We start from the raw sequence: 23,031 nt of genomic DNA on the forward strand, positions 1-23,031 counted from the left end.
TATTATTGTTATTGTTGTTATTATTGTTGTTGTTACTATTATTATTATTATTATTGTTGTCGTTGTATTTATTATTATTATTGTTACTATTATTATTATTGTTGTTATTATTATTATTGTTGTCGTTGTTTGTATTAGTATTGTTGTTGTTGATGTTATTATTATTGTTGTTGCTATTATTATTATTATTATTGTTGCTATTATTATTATTGTTGTTGTAACCATTATTATTATTATTATTATTACTAATTATTATAATTATTATTACTATTATTGTTGTTGTTGTCGTTGTTTTTATTATTATTATTATCATTATTTTTGTTGTTACAAATTATTATTATTATTATTATTATTATTATTATTATTATTATTGTTATTATTATTATTATTTTTATTATTATTATTATTGTTATTGTTGTTGTTGTTGTTACTAATTATTATAATAATCATTATTATTATTGTTGTTGTTATTATTATTATTATTATTGTTATTATTATTATTATTATTATTGTTACTAATTATTATTATTATAGTTATTATTATTGTTATTGTTGTTGTTGTCGTTGTTTTTATTATTATTTTTATTATTATTATTATTATTATTATTATTATTGTTGTTATTATTATTATTATTATTATTATTATTATTATTATTATTATTATTATTATTATTGTTATTGGTGATGTTGTCGTTGTATTTATCATTATTATTGTTGTTACTAAATATTATTATTATTATTATTATTATTATTGTTGTTATTGTTGTCGTTGTTTTTATTATTATTATCATTATTATTATTATTATTATTATTATTATTGTTGTTGTTGTTGTTGTTGTTATTATTATTGGCTCACATGGAGCTTTCACACAAGTCAACAAACGATCTGATTGGAACCCTGTGGTGTTCTCTGGAGGCTGAGTGACAACAAGTCTCCACAGACATTCAGTTCTCTCCACCTCTTTCGATAGCATTTGCAAATGAATTTGCATCGTCGCAATAGCCTCTTACCATTGATTTCTCGCCGGCAGTGGTCATTGGTTTATACTGGAATTTGAGTGGCACTTAGCCTCCCCAAAGTCTCAGTTCTCTTTGCGCTTGTCCAACCGAGGTCTGGCTGGCGCTCTCTCCTCGGTCTTTCAGTCCTTCTTGACCCTTCTCAGCTCTTTGGGGTCACTTTTTTATTGGGAGGAGCGGTGGTGAAACTATGGGGGATGCATGATGGGGTGTAGCACTTGTAGATATGCAGCTTCGGTGTTCTTCATTCCCTGTAACGCTTATTCGTTATTATTATTATTATTATTATTATTATTATTATTATTATTATTATTATTATTATTATTTGCTCATTAGGAGTCTTCGCACAGTCCATCATCAAAGATTTCTTCTCAAAACAACCTGTTGTTGTTGTTGTTGTAGTAGTAGTAGTAGTAGTAGTAGTAGTAGTAGTAGTAGTAGTAGTAGTAGTAGTATCAATATTATTATTAACTCACTAGGAGTAGTCACAGAAACCATCATCAAAGATTCCTCTTTGAGAATAACTTGTGGTGTTCCATGGAGTCTGAGTGACAGCAAGTCTCTCCAGACTTCCAGTACTCTCCACCTCTTTCGATAAGCGTTGCAAAACAATTTGCGTTATCGCAACAGCTGCTTACCTTTGATTTCTTCTTGGCGGCGACCATTGGTCTTCACTGGGATTATTATTATTATTATTATTATTATTATTATTATTATGATTGTTGTTGTTGTTGTTGTTGTTGTTGTCGTTGTTGTTGTTGTTGTTGTTGTTGTTGTTGTTGTTGTTGTTGTTGTTGTTGTTGTTGTTGTTGTTGTTGTTGTTGTCGTCTATTAGTAAAAGTATTTCGCTTTTTTCCAGGTTGGCTATCATCAGTATGGTGTTTCTCGCCCGATCAATATTTACAGAAGGACTTTATGTGAACGCAGTCAATGTGATTTTCACCTCCCGCCAGGTGGCGCTCTTCACCATTTTTTACACACTTCTTATTGACAATTTTCTCCTTACGGCTATTGGTAAGATTCGAAAATCATTTTATTTGTTTATTTTTTATATAATTTCTATATATAATAAAAAGAAGTCGATTATTTCCGTGTCACTCTCAAAATTTACCATCCAATTTATATTTCTCAGTTCTCTATTGTCGCAAATTTGTATCCATATTCGATACACTTTTTTCAATGTTGAGAACTTTCATTTTTCTATATTAAACTCGCTGGTGCTATCAGGCTGTCTGAAGATACTAATTTCCTGATCTAAAATGCATCAAACATTGATGTTATTGTTTTTCTTTCCTTTCCCTTTGCAAAACCCAAATCTGTTCTGAAAAGCCAATAACAAAAACAGAAATTTTCCTCTACAAAATAACCAAACCAAACATCATAAATAAATACTTAGGAAGACAATGCAGCAATTCTTTCGCACTCACCATTTCCAACAAGTACGGTAGCGTATTTTCTAGCAAGAATACGCACGTTTCGTCACTGTTTTATTAATATGTGCATTTGCCCTCCTTACGTCACTCTCTCTCAGATACGTGATCCCACACAGGTAGTAACAAATATTTTACCTTCATTAGATTTAGTTCATTCCACGGAACTATAAATCACTGCTTAGTTTTAATTACAAATTACCTTACTTCGCATGTAACCGATTCATTATTTAACTTCATACATATTACTATTTTATACATACGCGATTAACTTTTACAGTTTCGTTTAACAAACGCTCCCTGATTCTTACTGTTTTGATGGAATAACATAAAAGAACGAAACTATCAGTTGACAATACTTGCACGTAATTACTTCTAGGATTGAGAGATTGTAAAAATGAACAGCACAACTTGCATTAAAATTGACGACTTCGAGTACCAAAACCGCGCACACAATATATATACTTACATATATTGTGATATTTACTTAACTTCGTCATGAAATTAAACAAAGAATTAAGCATTTTATTTACCGATAAGCGTAAAATAGCCCACAAATAAGTTCTCACATTAAATTTTGGACCATTGACAGATTTAATGCCAAATTTATTTGTTTTCTGGATTTTTTTTACCAGTCTTACAAAATACAGACCGTGTGCTATTTTTTTAGTTACGATTTCCAAGTTGCATTCAATTTTGACGATATATTTTGTCGTATTAATTTGTTAGCTGAACGTGCAAAATATCTATACAACGTCCATTCTCCACGAGTTAGAGATAAATTTCTAAATGATAACGTTATTATTTCAGAACGGCACGTCTTCACCAATGAATACTTTCTTTCCCCCGCCTCTTTGTCCAAATTCATGTATTTACGAAAAGAAAAACAAATGCAATTAAAAACTCTTGAACCTTTCCATTATATTTATACATAATTCTTTTCGCACGTTTAAATGTCTGCTAAAAACTTTCGACAGTCACATCGAACAGTCGCAACCATGGTATCGTTAGAAAGAGCAATCTCTCGTATGAAAAATATGTAAAAAAAATTAGCCAAAAAGATTAATTCTGTGTAGGTAAACTGGGTGTTTTTTCTTTTTTTTTTTGCTATTTTCCCGAGTTTTCAATGTAATTATTACGTAACTTTAACAGAATTTAGTGTATTTCATGTAGATTTGAAAAATTGTTGATTCATCTTGCCGGAAATGACGTCATCTCTCTTTAATGATGGTTTTCATTACTTTCTGCAGAAACTGGTTCAAAGTGGTTCTACTTTATAACACCAAAAGTAATACTGATTTTCAAGTAAAGAATGGTACCTACGTGATTGTCGCCTGTCAAATATTTAAGACTCACCAAATGAAAACTTTATTTTTATTCTTTCAAATAATTCGTTGTAAACATTTCTATCTTTCCCTTTCGTGTTTTTACCAATAAATATTTTGGATAAATAAACAATATACTTTAGATAGGAATAATAAGAGAGGGGTGCTTCTACACATTTTGAACCTAACCAGAACGACTTTAACAATAACATTCCGGTTCAAATTCTATAGAAGTAGCCCTTTTCGTTTATAATTTTAAACTATGTGTAGATACGTGTGGTACGAATAAAAATTATTTCGCTTAAAGTAACATAATGATGATATAACTACTCACTTTCCAGGGAAAAATAGGACTCTCCCTTCCTTTATATTTTGTGTTTAAAACTATTTTAATGTATCAAATGATTATTCGTGACAAACCAGAGAGTTTTCGCTAAAAAGGTGTTACACCTATTTATTTGAAAGACTATAGTGTTAGTCTCACACCATAATTGCCAACCATTAAAACTGAATTTTAGTAAATTTTCCACATTTTAACGCGTAAATTGACTTTTTAAAGATTTCCAATTTTATTTCAAATTTCGAACAGTCACAAAGTAATTAAATTTTTTAACAATTAACAAAATATAAAAATTATTTATGAAGACACAGATATGCATTGTAATGTTTGTAATCTTGTTATTGCCAACTATTAAAACTTAATTTTTAGTCAATTCTCCAAATTTTAACACTTAAATTGACTTTTTATTCGATAGTTTAAAGACTTCCAATTTTATTTCAAATTTCAAACAGTCATAAAAGTAATTGAATTTTTCAACAATTAACAGATTATCAAAATGGCTGACTTATTTACGAAGACATGCATTGTAATGTCTTTAATCTTTTTATTGCGTTTTAATTTACTTTTTATTGTAATTGGAAAAGATAACCATCTTCGTAGAAAAAACGCTCAGAAATATCCATTTTATTTTCTTTAAAACTACAATAAATCTTATTTATGGCGGAACAACTCCTATTTTAAACTACATCACCGCAAGAAAGGTTCTAAAATATACTTTCAATCAATAATTAATCCATAATTAGACAATTTTTCTACCTTGCCAGAATTGCCTTCTTTTCAGAGATACCGCTAAAGCGCGGCATAAAATTATCGTCATAACTTTTGTAACCATTCAAAAGATGAAACCTAAAATAAACTGCTGATATTTATTTTAAATGTGAGACTAAAACCCTGTTTACATTATCGACGCTTTAAAACAATATTCTTATGCAGTGGTCACCTTTCAAGTGCAGACGTATATTTGTTTTATAAATCTACCAAAAGCTAACTAGTCATCTTTTCACGAAATTTTCGATACTTATTGCATTTTGAATCAATATATGTGTAAAATTTCCGAAAAATATAGGAGGGGAAATATTGTTTGTACCTGATAATACCCATATTTCATTTTATGCAATCTGGATAAAATATATTACGACCCTTCGACATTTTAACATTATACATGTCGAGGTTACATTCATTTTTTTATGATTACCATAAATTCGTACATTAAAAAGCAAATAAATTTAATATTATTATGTTCTGACAAAAATATCTCATCAATATATACTACAATCCGGTGAATTGCAACGAAAGAATATTCTAGAGAATAATTAGTCTTTAAAATATTAAAATTATTTAAATTTCATTCTACAGAAATATTCACGTTTGACCATAGAATTTTTAGTAAACGTTTATATTACCCTGAGAAATGTCAGAAAACGGGTTTTGCTAATTCTATATATCTCGTACTAGCTTCTTTTCCACATAAAAGTTTTCTGGTAAAATATGTTAGAAACAAAGTTAAAGTATAACTCTTATATAAAACTAGCCTGGGTGCCCGGCGTTGCCCAGGTGTTTGGAGGTGTGTGTTGAGCAAAAGAAAAAAAATTGATAGTAGGCAGCCAGACTCAACCCCGTACCGCAGAGGAGGAAAAGAACGTGAAAAAATAATGTGACGTCTTTGCAATTGCGTCCATCGCCAAAACGGAAGTGGCGAAGGTTTAAATTAAGGCTACTCAATTGAAAAGAGGGGATGACTTTCGAAAATATCGCCGAAAAAAAAAGCGACCACTCCTTGTAAAAAAAGTGCCCAGTTGATGGTGAACGAACTAATGTTTTTATCCATTTTTCAATGGTTGTCTTCCGAAGGGTTCAGCTTCAAAACGATATCGATCTCGTGAAAATCTGTCGCTTCTGTCGAAAGTTTTAGGCATACATACATACATACATACTTACATACATACATACATTTAAACAGACAGGTGAGATTTATATTATAGATGTAAATATCATATTGACCTCCATTGACCTACAATTTAAAAATATTTTTTAATTTCTTTCCGCCAAGTTCTCAGGATGGTGTACACCCTGAAAAAATCTCCTAAAAAAGTTTAAATCTTATTCTTTTCTTTTATACTTTTTCCCACACTGAAAAAAAAAAGAGATGAAAAAAAAACAAATAACTCTAAAAAAAAAAAAAATTATCTGATGAAAAATGGGAGTAGTGTATACGGTCTGATATCACTGTCGGTTCTGGAAAATACCGAAAACTTTCGATATGAAACAAACGACAAAAAACAAGCGCTTCGAAAAATAAAACATTATTATAGTTACAATCATTATTTAATCCCCACCAAAAAATTACTCCTTATAAAAGTGACCCTGAAATGGCAACAAACAATCGCTTGCTTTTAATTGGCTGGATAATTCTTATTTTAGTTGACTCTCTTAAAAACTTATTTTACTCAAACGAATAAAATATACTCCATAATCACATTGACAAACCGGTTCCCACCGAAGTTAAGCAACGATGATCTGGGGCAGTACCAGGCAGTACTAGGCGCTGTATAGGGGACAGCGCTACTGTCAAAGAAAGAGTAGGGCATCTCCTTCCCTCCGCTAGTCTGTGGAAACCCCTTGGGCAAGGTTGAGATTTCACTTTAGCCCCTCGATCAGGGTAATGTGAGGTCATAGAAAGCAGGTGGCTGGTGTAATACAGAAGCAATCAGGAACACTTCTGTTTATGGCTTCGTATCTGGTTGTGCTGGGCAGAAGGTTTCTTTGGGTACAATGGACAGGGCAATCGCCCAGTATGAACAATGCTCGGACAGAAAGAAACTGCAACCTACTATCTGTACAGCTGCAAAGAAAGCTTTAGCAATACATCATACACTTTCAAGAAACAGCGTGAATCAGATCCTGAATGATGGGCAACAATGAATTCATGAATGACTTCGAGGGAGATATATAAGTGAAGGGTCATAGCCGTCAATGTCTGTACCAGTCAGAACAATACTTGAATGAATGAACTCAAAGTGTTTTATAAGAAAAAAAAATGAGATTCTACTTTGGGGGGGGGGGTCTTTTCTCTGCGACTGCGTATAAATAATTTCTAAAATATGGTCAAAATAGAAATCATTGTTGAAGAATTTGCAGTGACTGAACAGTTTTTTAATTTAATTTTCATGCGGATTATTTTGTTTTTCAACATTTAATGCAGAGTATAAAATATATTTTTGTATTCCGGAATATTTCGGAATCATTAAATTAATTAACAGAATACAAATCAACAACATTTTTTCTAGCATAAGAAAGGTAGAATGGTCTAGAACTGGAGGATCAGTTTATGTTGATTTTATGGACTAAACTGAATAAGTCAAACCCAAGACAGGTATAAAATAATCTCAAAATCCAAATTATTATAAACTAGCAGGGAGACCCGATGTTGCCGGGATTGAATGATGATCAACGAATATTTCACACTCCTATATTTTTATCGTCATCAAAATCCGTCAAATCCGTCAAATCGCCCGGGAGGAAGCTTCACATGCCTTCATGCAGTAACTTAGTACAAAATATATGTTACTCTACATTGCACTCTAGAGAACCTACTGTTTCTTTTATAAAATTATTTTATATAAACTTCTTTCTAGTTAGTGAAAAAAAAACATTAAGAAATTCAAGAATGGGTTTGAACCTACAGACCACGTCATGCAAAAAAATAAATAAATAAATTTTCAAGTCTTATAAAATTTTTTGCAGTCGGAGTTTGAACCTACAGACCACGTCATGCAAAAAAAAAATAATAATAATAAATAAACACGCTATTACTTTATCCACAATAGAATTTTCATGGCCCGTTGTTCTATCACTGTTGCTAAGCGACGACATGGAAAAAATGGCTTTACCGATGATAGGTAAATTAAAATAACGGTTTCGATTATCGGTAATTATTGGGAGTATTTTAAGACAAAACTTAACTAAGATCACTCCCAGACTTATACACTAAAGTTCTGTAAATTTTAAAGAAAATGTGTTCAGCTGTTTCGGAGGCTATGGGGAACGAACACACACGAAATCACACACATAGACAAAGTTGCTTTTATATAATTATAGAGATAAATTCCTTGAAATAATGCGTTATTTTTAAATAACTTCATAAACTATTTACATGATGTGGAGAAATTAATTACGCGTAAAGTCATTATTTTGAATCGTTCAATATATATATAAGGAATCCGTTATTCTGAAATGTAGCTTTCATCGTCAGTGTGTCTACGCAGCCCTCCCAAAAAAATTACAAACGTAAGATGAAAGTATAAACGTGAATAAATAGTTAATTTTCAAATAATATCAGGCACAGTATTTAGAATGAAATGAATATTCTGAGTATCATGTTGACGTCAATGTGGTTTCGTTATTTTTGTTTTGTTTTGTTTTGTTTTTTGTGTGTTTGTTTGTTTTTTTTTGTTTTTTTTGTTTTTGTTTTTTGTTTTTTTACATTAAATCCGATATTCCTTTATTCCTCGAACTTGGACTGTGTAAAAATAGTATTTAGAATAGACAATTAGAAAACCTTTTTCTAGCGAGGTTACAAATGCATAGTTATAGAGAAAAAGTAGCATAGTGAAAACTGAAACGAACGTCTTCATTGGGGAGCCTTTCTTGTAATAGAAAAATGATTGAAAAGAAAATGGCACAAGAAATAACTCTATCGCAGAGAAAATAAAATTATCCAATTGCGAATAATAAATATACTTGTCCCAAGCCAAATTTAACAGCATCAATCCAGTCAGAGAAGTTTTGAATTGTAAAGAATTCCAGTTAAAGAATATTAGGTTGGTGCAAAAATAATGTCGTTTTTATGTTACACTATATATAAAAACGATATTATTTTTGCACCAACCTAATAGCATTAATTCATGCCAAGACGAGAAGCGATAACTGAAAATTTTAAAGAGATCCAGTATATTTTATACAGTGATTCTGCTATCTGATTGGTTCGTACTTAATCATTCATGGCTATAAATGTAATGATCCAAATTCTTTAACCGATGGCTCCGTTCAGTCTCGTAAGACAACGGATATCCCCTGTAAGGGCAGCTGCGCGTGTAATTGTGGGGCAAAGTTTGCGCAATCCTCAACCACACCTATCCTGAATCGGCACTGTTGGAGTCCAGTGGCAAGGAGAAGTCCAGAACGACTGGAAACAACGCCGAGATAAGCAGAGAGCACATAACAGCACCTGGAAGTCCCAAATGGTCACTCGTTTAGTACTGACTAGGCTCAATGCTGTTTAACTTCGGTGATCCAACGGGAATCGGCGTGTCACGTGATTATACTTTAAGCATGTTCAATAAAACTAAGCCAAAAACCAAAACCAAAAGGGTATTTTATTCAAAAACATAAGATATTATAATTAATAACAGACTCTGGGGTCTGTAGGAGTATAAAATTTACTGTGGCCTTTTCTGGAAATCACTGTGTTTGGAGAGATTGGTTTGTTGGAAAGATGTAAGAAAATTTAAAAGATAACTAAACGAATGCATATTTTCTGAAAAAAAAAGTAATTGGTATAAGTAGCTGGCAGAAAGGATTAGCATATAAATGTTTTGATTTGAAAGCTATAATGGTCGATGAAATAGAGGAAATTTTGATTTTACTTTATTATGAAGATAATTCCTGTTTTGTGACAATAAAGTCACTAGAATATATTTATAATCGCAGAGGTCGACAGCAAAAAAAATGCCATTCATACAACCATATTCGGTAAAAAAAAATTCAGTGTATACCTTATTCATTAAGCTTCAGTCTAAATTATTGTTCAACTAGCAAGAAGATCAGACGTAGCTCGGGATTAAATGAGGAACACTATTATGTCTCTTTTCACGTTTTACTATCTCCTTCTGCTCCCCTCCCGTAATAGTTGGAGGAAATTGATTTTTTTTAATTCTCTGAATTAGTGTCTTATTTACGTGGTTTAAATTTCATTACGATCTGTTATACGTCTTTGAAGTTTTAAGAATGTTCTTTCCCCATAAAGCATTTAATGATTCAACACACAGTAGAGATTCTGAATAACTAGCATTGTCTTCTGTAAAGAATTTTATACATATGCTTTCAGTTTCATCAAAATGGGATACATTTGAAGTTTTAAAGTAGGTTCAACTTCCATCATTTATTTAAATCTGAAAACTTGGAAAATCGGAACTATTTTCCGTTGTCTTACTTCGGAAAATTTAGCTATGATTTAAATTTCATAAAAATAGGATTTTATTTTTTAACGTTTTATTGGAGTTCCACCTTCAGGGCCTCATTAGCGACATATTAGAGATTCGGGACTACTTTCAAAGCCTTCCTACGAAAATGAAATACACTTGTTATTTGTTGTACAGATATTGGCAGGTAGATTTATGTGTGGCGCCTATATGTATCTTTTGTATAGGGGAAAACCAACTCCATTTTATTAATATAAAAAGATAAACAAGTTAAGCATGCATGCCCCCCGTGATTACACAGTGAACGAGGCATAAAAAAATGACTAAGTTCAGCATGCCCCCCCCCATCCGCATTTAGCCCCAAAAGTCCTCAGGGGACGTCAATTCCTGTTGAAAATAAACAAACGGTGCAGTTTTAGGCCTTAACATATGTAAATTTGAGTTCTGTACCATGAAAACAAAGAAATGACTAAGTCCATCATTTCCCCCCTCCCATTTAGCCCCCAAAGTCCCCAAGGCCTTAACATATTTAAATTTGAGTTCAGCACCATGCAAAACTGTTAAATAGACATACACAAAAAATTTTGGACAAATATGGTAAAATAGTCCCGAAAATAGAATGTTTTATTGGCCCTAAAAGAACCCCTGACGCACACCCAAGAATTATCACGAAGTATAGACAAACAAAATTATATAGAAATCAGTTAGTTACAAATTTTCAGAAAGTTTTATAAAAATCCAAGGCATCATTTTTTTTAATAAGCACAAAAGTGTCAATTTTAGCCATTTTAACCCGTAAGGCACCCCTAGGAGGAGGGGGGCAACCGGGGTTTTCCCCGGAAAATTCGTTCTGTTACTTTTTTACTAATATCATGTTTAATGTTTATGCAAGAAAAAGTTATTGAGAAAAGTGCGGACAGACGAACGGACGAACGGACAATGGTGAATTTACAGGTTCACCCTCCTTTTGTCGGGGGACCAAAATAATGTTTCCCTTTTGGGGTGAGTTTCTTTTTTTTATTAATGCTGTAGTGATATCAATGAAATATTTGAATATTTACCTTTTTATCTGTTTGATTTTTTTACCCTAGTGCCGATTATTCCAGATTATCTGCTCGAAAAGGACAAAGAGCAATTGGAAGAGACGCTGCGTAGTTACAACTTGACGGTGTTCGATAACAAAACGTCGCTGCAAATCATACGACGTCGGGCGTATCCGAGCAACAACGGGACGAGAAACAGCAGCGGTCATTCAGTAAACGATGGCGGTTTCCGGATGGTTCAAGAAATCTTTTCGTTCCCACTTCATACAGTCAACGAGAGCACAAGGGTTGGATGGTTGCTTTCTTCAAAGGCCATTGTTCAGCTTGGAGCTAATGTGCTCATTGGAATGTTTACTGACAGGTGCTCTTTCTCTCTATCTCTTTCTCTCCCTCATATATATATATATATATATATATATATACGATATATATGCATACATACATACATACATACATACATACATACATACATGCATACATACTCGTACATACATGTGCAGGGTATCTGAAATAAATTTGACACAATAAGATTTGATTTTTTCCAGAGTTTTAAAAATTTATTCATACCAACTTGGCTTAATTTTAAAATTTAAACCCTCCTTCATCCATATACAGGATAACAACAAGAATGGGTGACTGGGAGCCACCTGAATCGTGGAAGAGAATAACTTGTATCATGATGATTCGCGGCGGCTATCAAAATAAGATAATGGTCGCTGCTCGATGCTCCCGGAATACTGTAAAAATGATCCGGCATGAACTCGAAAATTGCAAAGGAGAATACGAGGCTGTGGCTAAAAGAATGCAACATGACAGAAAATCTGATTGCTCTTGCACAGCAGAATGCCTCAGCGATCTGCAGAAAAAGTATTGGAAAATCTTGGCTCTGTTTCATGGATTGAATGTTTCACCTTCTACCATTGCTGTATAGCGGGCGGGGGGGGGGGAGTCACAGAGCGGATGCATAACGAGGCCAAGACATATAGTGGATTACACAGCGACGACAATGAGTCAATTACGGAGTTCACATTTATAATAAAGGTGTGATATACGTGAAAAGAAACGTGTAATGGACAGTTCTTTTTAAACACAGAGAAGAGATACATTATTGATGAGGGGGATACAGTTAACACTTTGGAAGGGGTTTATTATAAAGTTCAATATTCAAGAAGATGGTGGGACAGCGTGATGTTATATAATAACCGAAGACACACATTACTTTGCATTTGAAATGACGACGAAGACAAAGGCTTACAAACAAATACGAAGACATTTATTCCCAGCTGGAGATGAGAGTCATGAGAATTCGATGCCTGTTAGATTTCTACATTTTGTCTTCCCCTCTCTGCCTCGCTTCCAAAGGGGATTAGGCTTACTGAACTCAGACTCCTTCTGCCAACTGCCCTCTCTCCTCCTCACCAACTCTACTGTATATATAGAATCTATATTTCCTTGTGACGTCAGAACGTGGCCAAATATGTGAATGTTTTTTCACGTGGATATTGCATCTACTCCCAACACGTTTCTGGCAACACAAAGACATTCCTTAATTTCCATTGTCGTATTCTACCTACTCTGACCTAACTTGTTGTATAGTTATTTTTACTATAATGGACAATTTACTACATTCCTGCCATCGCATCTAAATAGCAACATGCATTCATTTTAACTTTGATCGCTACCTTCGATTCCAGCATTCTCCTTTAATAAATATTATTTTCGATCCTAATTACTTCATTTCTCTTAATACTGGGATCTGTCCTCTTCAATATATAACATCATGAAGTTTGCTCTAAATGAAGACCTTCGTTACTACTCATACAAGCGTCGTTGAGGTCAACTTCTCACAAAAAATGGCGCGCGAAAATTGTCTAATAAAGGAAAAAACGTTTGAGCAAAGTGGAACATCCTGCGGAACCACAAACAATGTGGTTGTTTTCCGATGAGAAAAAAAAGCGTTTGCAAAAATCAAAAGCACAACACACAGAATAATGAATGACTTACATACAATCCTAAAGAGTGATGTAGATTAAATTTCCTCAAACTGTCATGGTTTTCGGATGCATGTCCTCAGAGAGTGATGCGATGACACCGCATTTTTTGCAAACAGGGCCTCAGATTGAATTCAGATGTCTACGTGGAGTTACTAACAACTGTATTTAAGTCCTGGGTAAATAATAATAGGCAGTATTACCACAGCGGGATTCAGCCCCCTGTCACACCCCAATAAAAAAGTCAAAACTGGTTGTTAGACAATTTTTACGACCGCACAAATTCCAATGTTTGGCCTCTAAACTCCCCCAATCCTAACCTGATGGATTATTATATATGGGGTACTGTCAAGAAAAATACCAGTCGCCGTGCCAGTAGTACACAAGATCAGTTAATCGGATGAATTAAAGTGTGTTTTTGAGGGTCTTCGAAGGGAATGCGTAAAATCAGCTTGCTCAGGATTCCGGGCCCAGATTGAGGCTGCAATACACGTTAATGGCGGTTATTTTGAGTAAAACTCTTCGATAATAGTCTAATTTCCTTGCCTATTAAATTTCTTTGAACTTAACTAAATTTTAAAGATACAAAACGCCTATTCTTTTTCCTGATAAAACTGTCAAATTTATCTCAAATGCCCTATATATATATATATATATATATATATATATATATATATATATATATATATATATATATATATATATATATATATATACATATATATATCAGAATACTGAGGTGAATAGGATCACAGATTATTAAATCCTGTGGTATCAAGTTCTACAAAATATTTTTAGGACGTAATATTTTTATATAAGACAAGCCCATGTTTAACTTAAAAAGAATAGCTCAATATACTAGATAGAGCAAAATAAGGATGAGGAGCAGAGACTACATCGAAAATACATGGGTTAATTAAATTACTTTGAATTAGTGTCTGTATTTTCCTAAAGATTTACAAGTTAGAAAAGCATTTCATCCAAGGCATGAAAGTTGTTAAACAAAATGTTTTTACTATAGGCTTTAAAAATAAAGGTATAGGATTCAATTTGAAATTTATTTATCTTCAAAGTGCACTTTTATACATTTTACAAAGTAAGGTATAAAAATTTAATTTAAATTGAATTAAAAAATTACCTTGGATTTATTTTATGTAATGTACATTCTGTTGCACTTTTTAAAAATAAATCATTGAAAATTTTATATCTATATCATTAATTTCTAGATGAAAGATAATGTTTTTAAAGTGCACCAAAATGTACATTACATAAAATAAATCCAAGGTTATTTTTTGTTCTAATTTAAATTAAATTTTTATACCTTACTTTGTAAAATTTATAAAAGTGCACTTTGAAGATAAATAAATTTCAAATTGAATCTTGTACCTATATTTTTAAAGCCTATAGTAAAAACATTTTGTTTAACAATTTTCATGCCTTGGATAAAATGCTTTTCTAACTTGTATCTTATCTTTTTAGGATTGCATTTTAAAACTCTCCTTCTCTCTGTTTCAGTTTGTATTTCTCCTCACACCACAACTCATTTTTGCACCCCCCTCTGTGTATTATTACAGATCTGAATATTCTCTCTATTTCAGTTTGTATTTCTCCTCACACTACAACTCATTTTTTTGCAACCCCCTCTTTGTAATACAGGTCTGAATAATGAGAAAATCTGAATTTTTTTAACAAAAACTTTAAAATAACTTTTTTAGATTAAATTTTTTTTAACTTCTTTCAGAATAGAAAATCTTTAAAATTTGATAAGGAACATATTTCATATAGGTTTCATTACCAAATATTCAGTACATAACGAGAAAAATAGAGATGAAAATTTCAAAAGGACTGTATAACTGGTTACGGTCAATAGTAGTAGTGTTTATTTAAAATAAAAACTACATTTTGACTCGTCTCTGAATCACAATATTTTTCAAATTTCAGTGCATTTAAAGAGTGGAAATATTTTTACTACTACAAAATCATACATATGTGTTTTTTTGTTTTTTTCTGTTTGTTTGTTTGTTTGTTTTGCTTTTTTTTTCGTTGTTTTTGCTTTGCTTTTTGTTTTACTCGATATATTTGGTTTTTATCTTCCAGAATTGGCTATGCCGTTCCTGTATTCATAGGATCCTTAATTTTATTAGTTTCCACCAGTAGTAAGTATATTAACAAAAAAAATGTATTTCATCATTTTTTAATTACAGCTGAATGAATCGTGGCCCGTTGGGTCAACGTTGGTATATTGTACATTAGTTTATAAATTTTTACTCTTGGCCGATTTTGACGATAAATAGTTAGGTAAGTTTTTTATGCATCATCCGTGCGGTTTCCAAAACACACGGGAAGGTGTCAAACGAAAGTTCCATTTATTTTTTTTTTTTTTTTTTTTTCGCGTAAACGCTGGCCAATTTTTTTAATGAAAATGAAATGAAAGTATTTTTCTTACTAGTGGAATTTGATGTAGAAGCGTCAGACGGCGATCTCGTCCATTCAGACTCCTCAGCATTGTCTGGTATTTCGTTTACTTTTTGTAAAAGTGTCGGATTTTGCTGCAACGCCCTGTATATTGAATTTGACAAATAACTGTATTATTTGGATTGTTCGAACTAGTGTTCTCATCCTAATTTTAACTTTCTACATCCTTCGGATGTATCTTGTCAAACTCGGGAGTCTTTCTGTCGAATTCTAGAATCTGCATAGTATTTCAAACTGAAAACTTTATTTAATCCACTGGGGAAGTATGTTTTCGTTCTGTCAGCCATGACTGGTTGCACTCTTTTGAAGGTTAAAGGTTCAATCCTTAGTGCAGGCGACACTCTAAATACAATTGCGAATTACTTAATACTTCTTTTAAACAGTCATGGCTGACGAAACGAGCGCATGCGACTCCCATGGATTAAACGAAAGGTTCTGTTCAAAATTCCGTGTAGATTCACGAGTTCGACAGAAAGATTCTTGAGTTCGAGAGAAAGACTCCCGAGTTCGACAAAATACACCTGAAGATGTATTGTTTCATAACACACAAGATGAGAACAGTAGTCCAAAGATTTCAAATAATATGAACCCTTTTTTTTTCACTGCCAGATCACCACTTCTACTACAGATAGTTTTCTAAAATATCTTTTAATTTCATTTTAATCATCATTTCAGAATTCAGCCAATTCAATCTCATATATATGTGTGTGTGTGTGTGTGTGTGTGTGTGTGTGTGTGCGTGTGCGTGTGCGTGTGCGTGTGCGTGTGTGTGTGTGTGTGTGTGTGTGTGTGTGTGTGTGTGTTATTAATTTGTTTTGTCAATTAAAAAAAAACACCCATTGTGCGTTGATGTAAACTTCGTTAATGAATTAATGAAATTCAACTCAATCGACTTTTTATTCCTTTTTCCGAGTTTTCATCATCGGAGAGACGTATATTCCTTTGCTCATTGCCCGCTCACTTCATGGAGTTGGCTCAGCCTGTGCAAATATTGCCGGTAAGATGTTTATTTTATTTATTATATTTTCGTAATAATCATTTTTGTTTGTTTGTTTGTTTGTTTGTTGTTGTTGTTGTTTCTTTGTTTTCGTTTGTTTTTGCGTTTTGTTGTTTGATTTGCTGTTTATTTGTTGTCATAATTAATAAGATGCTCGTTTTTTATTTGTTTTTGTTTTGTTTTTTGTTTGTTTGTTTGTTTGTTTTTTAACTTTTTAAATTAAACTAACCTGGGTACTCGGCGTTGCCTGGGTGTTTGGAGGTGTGTGTTGAGCCAAAAAAAAAAGTGGTAGTAGGCAGGCAGTCTCGAACTCGTGACACGAAGGTGGAAAAGAAATTGAAAGAAAATCTGATGTCTTAGCTGATGTCTCTATGACGCGACCGGAAGTCAAAAGCGTTGAAATTAACTAAAGTCAATCCAACGGTGACACTGACTTGCTAAAATGGCGAAAAAAATCGACCCCTCCTTGTACAAAACGGCCGAGTTTAGGGCGAAGGAATTAATGTTTTTGGCCAATTTTTCGATATTTGTCGTTCGAGACTTCAAAATGATATCGTCACCTCTGTCAAAAGTTTTGCAAGATCTAAATACATACATACATACATACTTTTAAGCAGACAGCTGAGATTTATATTATCGATGCAATAGGACTTCAGTATCACAATGCCAAGTTACACAATATCAAGGAAAACCACATGGATGTAAAGAATTTGTACACCTCATGTTAACTGTAATAGAGAGACATGTACACCATTTCTCCAACACGCAGATCACGGTTCTATGAAAACAAATTCCCAGCTGCAATACAGAAAAGTCACCAGAGTATTACATATATATTCTATACTGGGTTTGCTTAGTAGGATATCGTCGCCCAGCATATACGTTACTTCTTTGAGGGGAACAGATTCCCGAGTTCGACAAAAAGATTCCCGAGTTCGACAATATACACCTGATAGAGATCGGAGGTAATGTCGTTGTGAAAATAACACCAAAGATGAGAAAAGTCATCGAAGAATCCAAATAATATGACGATCTGTTTCAACTCCTTAGATGTAAGAAAGCCTTCTACTCCAATAGTTTTTTCACTAGAACTGCTAGACTTTGGAACTCTCTTCCGGGTTCCTGCTTTCCCAACTGTACTGACATGCAGAAGTTCAAGTGTAATGTAAACGGACATCTCGCTGGTCAACTCTCTACATAGTATCCCTGCAACTTATGTCCCCGATAGTAGCTCCCTACATCAAATTGGCACTGTGCTTTGTTTGGGATGAAAATCGAATAGTAAAAAAAAACAACCGTGCAACACTCATCAGAGTAGTGCCTTAACGATGTTAGTGAGTATCAGAACAACTATTACTACTATTACTGCTAATAATAATAATCTAATTTTGCACGTAACGTATCCAAGTGTAACGTGGCCGTTACGCTAGAATCATGTTCGTTACAGTTCAAACCTCTCTCATACCTTCTCCATCGACGCGGTCCGGCACCGCCGAAAAGGAACAAAGAAAAATAAATGAATCCAACTCGGCTTTTCTTTCTTTTTAAACACTAGTCGTTTATTACCATTTTTTTTTTCTTTCTCCCTGTCTCAACGTCAGCTTGAAAGTGTCTCGCTGCCACATGTTCATCTCAACTGGTGGGCGTTTCCTTTTCTGCTCGACCCTATGGTGCATTTGTCTCTGTTCTTTTTTTTTTTTTTTTTTTTTCTCGCGCAAGCTCGTGCTAACTTCCTAATTTGCATCTATGCATTTGTTCGTCTACAGCTTCGAATATGCTCGCAAGCTAGCTATCTTACAGCTGCTGCTGCTGCTGCTGCTGCTGCTATTTTCCCACGCACTCATACGCGCGCTGTTACACAAGTTTGCTTGCGAAGCAGAGGTGCGCATTTGCAGTATATATCGTTGATTGACCATAAAATAAAGACTGATGGAAATTCATGTGTGAAACTCGATGGACATATCACAGACTGAGGTTTATCTGTATCAAATGTTGTTGGGTTTCAGAAAAGATTTTTTTTAATCGATCCAGACAAGTCATGAAGCCGTTTGATATAAGGAACTAAAAAGAACGAAAGATGATTATCACAAAGACATGAGATGTCTATTTACCGGTTTTTTTTTTGGGGGGGGGTTACATAGGAGTCACCACTTATGAAGACCTGGAAGCCACTCGAGGATAAGGGTTACTGAGTGTACACTAGTCAATGGGACAATATCGTAGTAATCGTTAGTAGTGTAAATTTGGCAAATTGGATTACTAAAGGGGATGGTTCATCAGGAATTTGTTTACGTTGGACTTGGAGACTACTAAATTGCAGTCAGCTGGAAAGCAGGCAAACGGAACAGAGTTCCACAGGCGTGCAGTTCAAAGAAAGAAGCTTTGTTCATAGAATTTACGTTTAGGTTTAGGCACAGATAAAGAATGGGAGAAATTATTGATAGTGGATTCAGATAGACGAGTGTTTTTCGTGAAGGTTTGGCGATGGGGACCATAGACTGGAGCTCAGACGAGCACTTGCCATGAAAATGACGATAGTTATTTTTGAAAAGACCAAAACAAAAATAAAAGGAAAACAGTCAGCAGGAAGAGAGTTCTTGGGGCGGGGGGGGGGGAATAGGAATCTATATTATACTGAGATATCAAACCAGCGAATTTGTGGGAGCAAGGAACAAATCAGATTGGGAATGTTATTAATGATTTCCTTAGTGGAATTTGGCATGAAGGGTAACCCTGCATTATATTACAGACTAGCAGTTCAGTCCGGCTTTGCCCGGGCCCTATGCACTGTTCATAACTTTATGTGCATATCTATATCTATATCTATCTATCTATCTATCTATATATATATATATATATATATATATATATATATATATATATATATATATATATATATATATATATATTAAAAATCTACATCTAAAATTTCAAGTGTTTAGACTCAAAATTGGCGGGGGAGTTAGGTAAAGTCTGCAATGGTCAACTCTTCCAACTTTGCTCCCTTGGCAGCAAAATTTTCACCCAAAAACTGATTAAAAAACTTGATGTGTATCTGAATACCCTTTATGTAAAATTTCAAATGTTTAGACCCAAAATTGGCTAAATAGTTTGCTAGAAACCGCAAAGGTCAAATCTTTTGAATTTTGATCCTTTGGCGGACAAATTTTCGGCCAAAAACCGATTAAAAAGCTTGCCTTATGTTTGAATATACTTTATGCAAGATTTCAAATGTTTTAGACCAAAAACTGGCTGAGTAATTTGGTAGATACTGTAGAGGTCGATTTTTGTTCAACTTTGGCCCCAATTTTGAGTAATTGTTTTAGGCTCAAATCAAATTAAAATGTTTGATCTATGTCCAAGTAACCTACATCTAAAATTTCAAGTGTTTATACCCAAAATTGGCGGAGAAGTTTGGTAGAGTTTTCAACAGCCAAATCGTTGAATTTTGATCTCTTGACAGCCAAAATTCTGGCCGACAACCGATTAAAAATTTGTTTTTCTTTTTCCAAATCTCAATACCCCTTATGTCAAATCTTGAGTCTGTAGACTGAAAATTGACAGAGTGGTTTGGTAGGGAAATGTACACACACACACACACACACACGAACAATTTCACTTTTATAGATACATAGATGTCACTTATCTTGTGATCTACCTGTGTGGTAAATATACCAATAATCTAATGCGTCATAATATAAAATTAATTTAAACTTAAATATTATCACTGGGGCGAGGACAACAGAATACTCGTCACTTTTTTTTTTTTTTTTTACTCTCGAGTGTGTATCCGTTGATATCTTATATGCTTTTATACAGCACGATGTGGTTCTCGGTTGATTGTGTCTAACTGTGTCGGATATATACTCGAGAGTCAAAACAATGAAAATAATATTCTGTTGTCATAGCCCTAATTATCACAGACACTTAAATATTCCAACCTTTCTTTTATTGTAGGAATGGGAATCGTTGCAGAAAAATACCCCGATGACAAAGAACGGAGCAAGGCTATGGGCATCGCTCTAGGCGGTTCGGCAGCCGGTGTTCTCAGTAAAGATAAAATTTTTCTCTTAATTTTATTTAAATACTCTGTATTTCAAAACTTTGCCTTTTTATTCTTTTTTTCCCATTTTTTTATTATTTTTTTTCATTTTTTTTATTTTTTTTTCATTTTTTTATTATTTTTTTCATTTTTTAATTTTTTTTTTAATTTTTTTTTTCATTTATTTTTTTTTTTCATTTTTTTTTCATTTTTTTATTATTTTTTTCATTTTTTTACCTTCTTATTCATTATCTTTTTGGCCGAAGTGTTGTTGTTGTTGTTGTTGTTGTTGTTGTTGTTGTTGTTGTTGTTGTTGTTGTTTTGGACATTATTAATACATTTTCGTATGAATCAGTTGATTATTGTTGGCATTTGTTCCCTCGACATCTTTCTAGTTAGACTTCTTTCTAGAAAGACATCGGGCACTTATGGAAGAGACAACGTGAAGGTTGTTAACATCTCTAAGTGAAAGCATGTCTATGAAACGAACTGGATTAAAACTTGTCAGGAGCGATTTTCATTTTAAGAGATACGCTTATTTCTGTTTGTGTGTACGTTATAAGCCTTTACGCCTATTTTTTTTTTAATCGTCAAACGGCAAGGTAAAAAAAGATTCGACTTTACTCATTTTTGAATGAATTGTTCCAAAATCGAATTCTGTCCGAATGCCGCCTTAATCATTTGTATTCTATTTATCTGAATGCACTTTCAATAAGTATCTGATTGCAACTATAGTGTAACTCTGTTATAAGAGATCCGAATATAAGACAAACAGATATAAGAGAGATTTTCTCTGGTCCCAAAGATATAAGAGAGATTTTCTCTGGTCTCTGTGTTCATGTACTGTGTAACCCGGATATAAAAACCCCGGATATAAGAACCCTGTATATAAGTGTAACCCAGATATAAGATAGCTTACTGCCGCTAAGAAGTCTCTTATATCTGGGTTACACTGATTTTAAATAAATTTATTGTGTCACCCAGATATAAGATAGCTTACTGCCGCTAAGAAGTCTCTTATATCTGGGTTACACTGATTTTAAATACATTTATTCGCGTAAAGAATATTTAATTTAGTTTTCATAAGAAAAAGAGACTATTTATTTTCAAAAGATTTAAATTGCGGCAATGAATAAATTAAATGTTTAAAACGCTTGTTTCACCAATTTAAATATATTCAGCTGAAAATTATTTCCAGGCAGAGAATCTTAAAAGTTTTTAAAACACTTAAATTGTCACACATTTCAATCAATAAATAAAAAGACATTCATTTCATTTATTCAAATAATTTTTTAGTTGAAAATAATTATTTGAGGTAGGGGGAGAATAGGCAAATTTTCTTAATTTTCTAAATATTATTGTTCGTTTAGATTACTCATTACTTATCAACGAGAGAATGCACTCTTTTACTCTCGGATATCAATTTTAATTCAACTTCACGTGAGGTAGAATCCCGATTCAGCTTTTCTCTGACTTGGGTTAGTTGGGTGTTTCCAGATGGTGTTCCAACGTAGCAGTTTTTTTTCCAACTCTGGAGCCATTTTGTCAAACTTAGCTGCTAGTATAACATCACATACGAAGCAAGGATAACAATAAAAATAAAAGCATGCGAATGCAATCATCTGCTAGGATTCAGCAAATATTCATGCTGTGTATATACGTTTCCAATAATTAAGTGGATAGAAAACGATAATATATACTAGCAGGACCCGTGGAAATTCCACGGTAGTTAAAATCTTTTAAAACACATCAGGAAGAAATTCCTTATTGTTATATTACAAAAATGAACGTATGGAAGCAAGTAGAACAAAGAACTTTAGTTTAAACTTTTACTGAAGGTCAATGCGATCGTAACTGATGCTGTTGATATTGTCAGGAAGTGCTGGTGATGATTGAGGCGGTGACAGGGACGTCGATCAGCTGCTTGGAATGAGAATAGTGGTCAGTCAGCAGGTTCTTGGGAGTCAGACTGTGAATTCAAAAAAACTGTGTGACATTGTTGACATCGATTTTGTGAAAGTTTTGATGACCCCAAGTTGTTTAATATTTCAGGACATTTTTGATTACACGTGTAAGTAATGAATAGGTCACAGAAAACTGCCATTGCATCTTGATAAAGTTGTTGTAGATTCCTAGAACTTCCTATAAATGTAGATGGTAGAATAACTGAT

At 33.2% G+C, this 23,031-nt stretch overlaps 1 protein-coding gene across 2 annotated transcripts in view; it reads left to right on the top strand.

The window, feature by feature from the left end:
• Positions 1-23,031, top strand: part of LOC145283721 (synaptic vesicular amine transporter-like) — a 110,655-nt gene that overhangs the window by 15,668 nt on the left and 71,956 nt on the right. For both annotated transcript variants that reach the window (XR_013868724.1, XM_080132768.1), the window contains exons 2-6: positions 1,877-2,031; positions 11,404-11,716; positions 15,444-15,502; positions 16,735-16,818; positions 20,776-20,868. Coding sequence is in view for 1 of the 2 variants with exons in the window: in XM_080132768.1 (XP_079988894.1) it covers positions 1,893-2,031; positions 11,404-11,716; positions 15,444-15,502; positions 16,735-16,818; positions 20,776-20,868 (688 nt within the window). In the remaining variant the exon portion in view is untranslated. The remainder of the gene's footprint in view (positions 1-1,876; positions 2,032-11,403; positions 11,717-15,443; positions 15,503-16,734; positions 16,819-20,775; positions 20,869-23,031) is intronic.

This window comes from Euprymna scolopes, chromosome 8 (genome assembly GCF_053919585.1).
Source record: "Euprymna scolopes isolate OS-2025 chromosome 8, ASM5391958v1, whole genome shotgun sequence".
Classification (NCBI taxonomy): Eukaryota; Metazoa; Mollusca; class Cephalopoda; order Sepiida; family Sepiolidae; genus Euprymna; species Euprymna scolopes.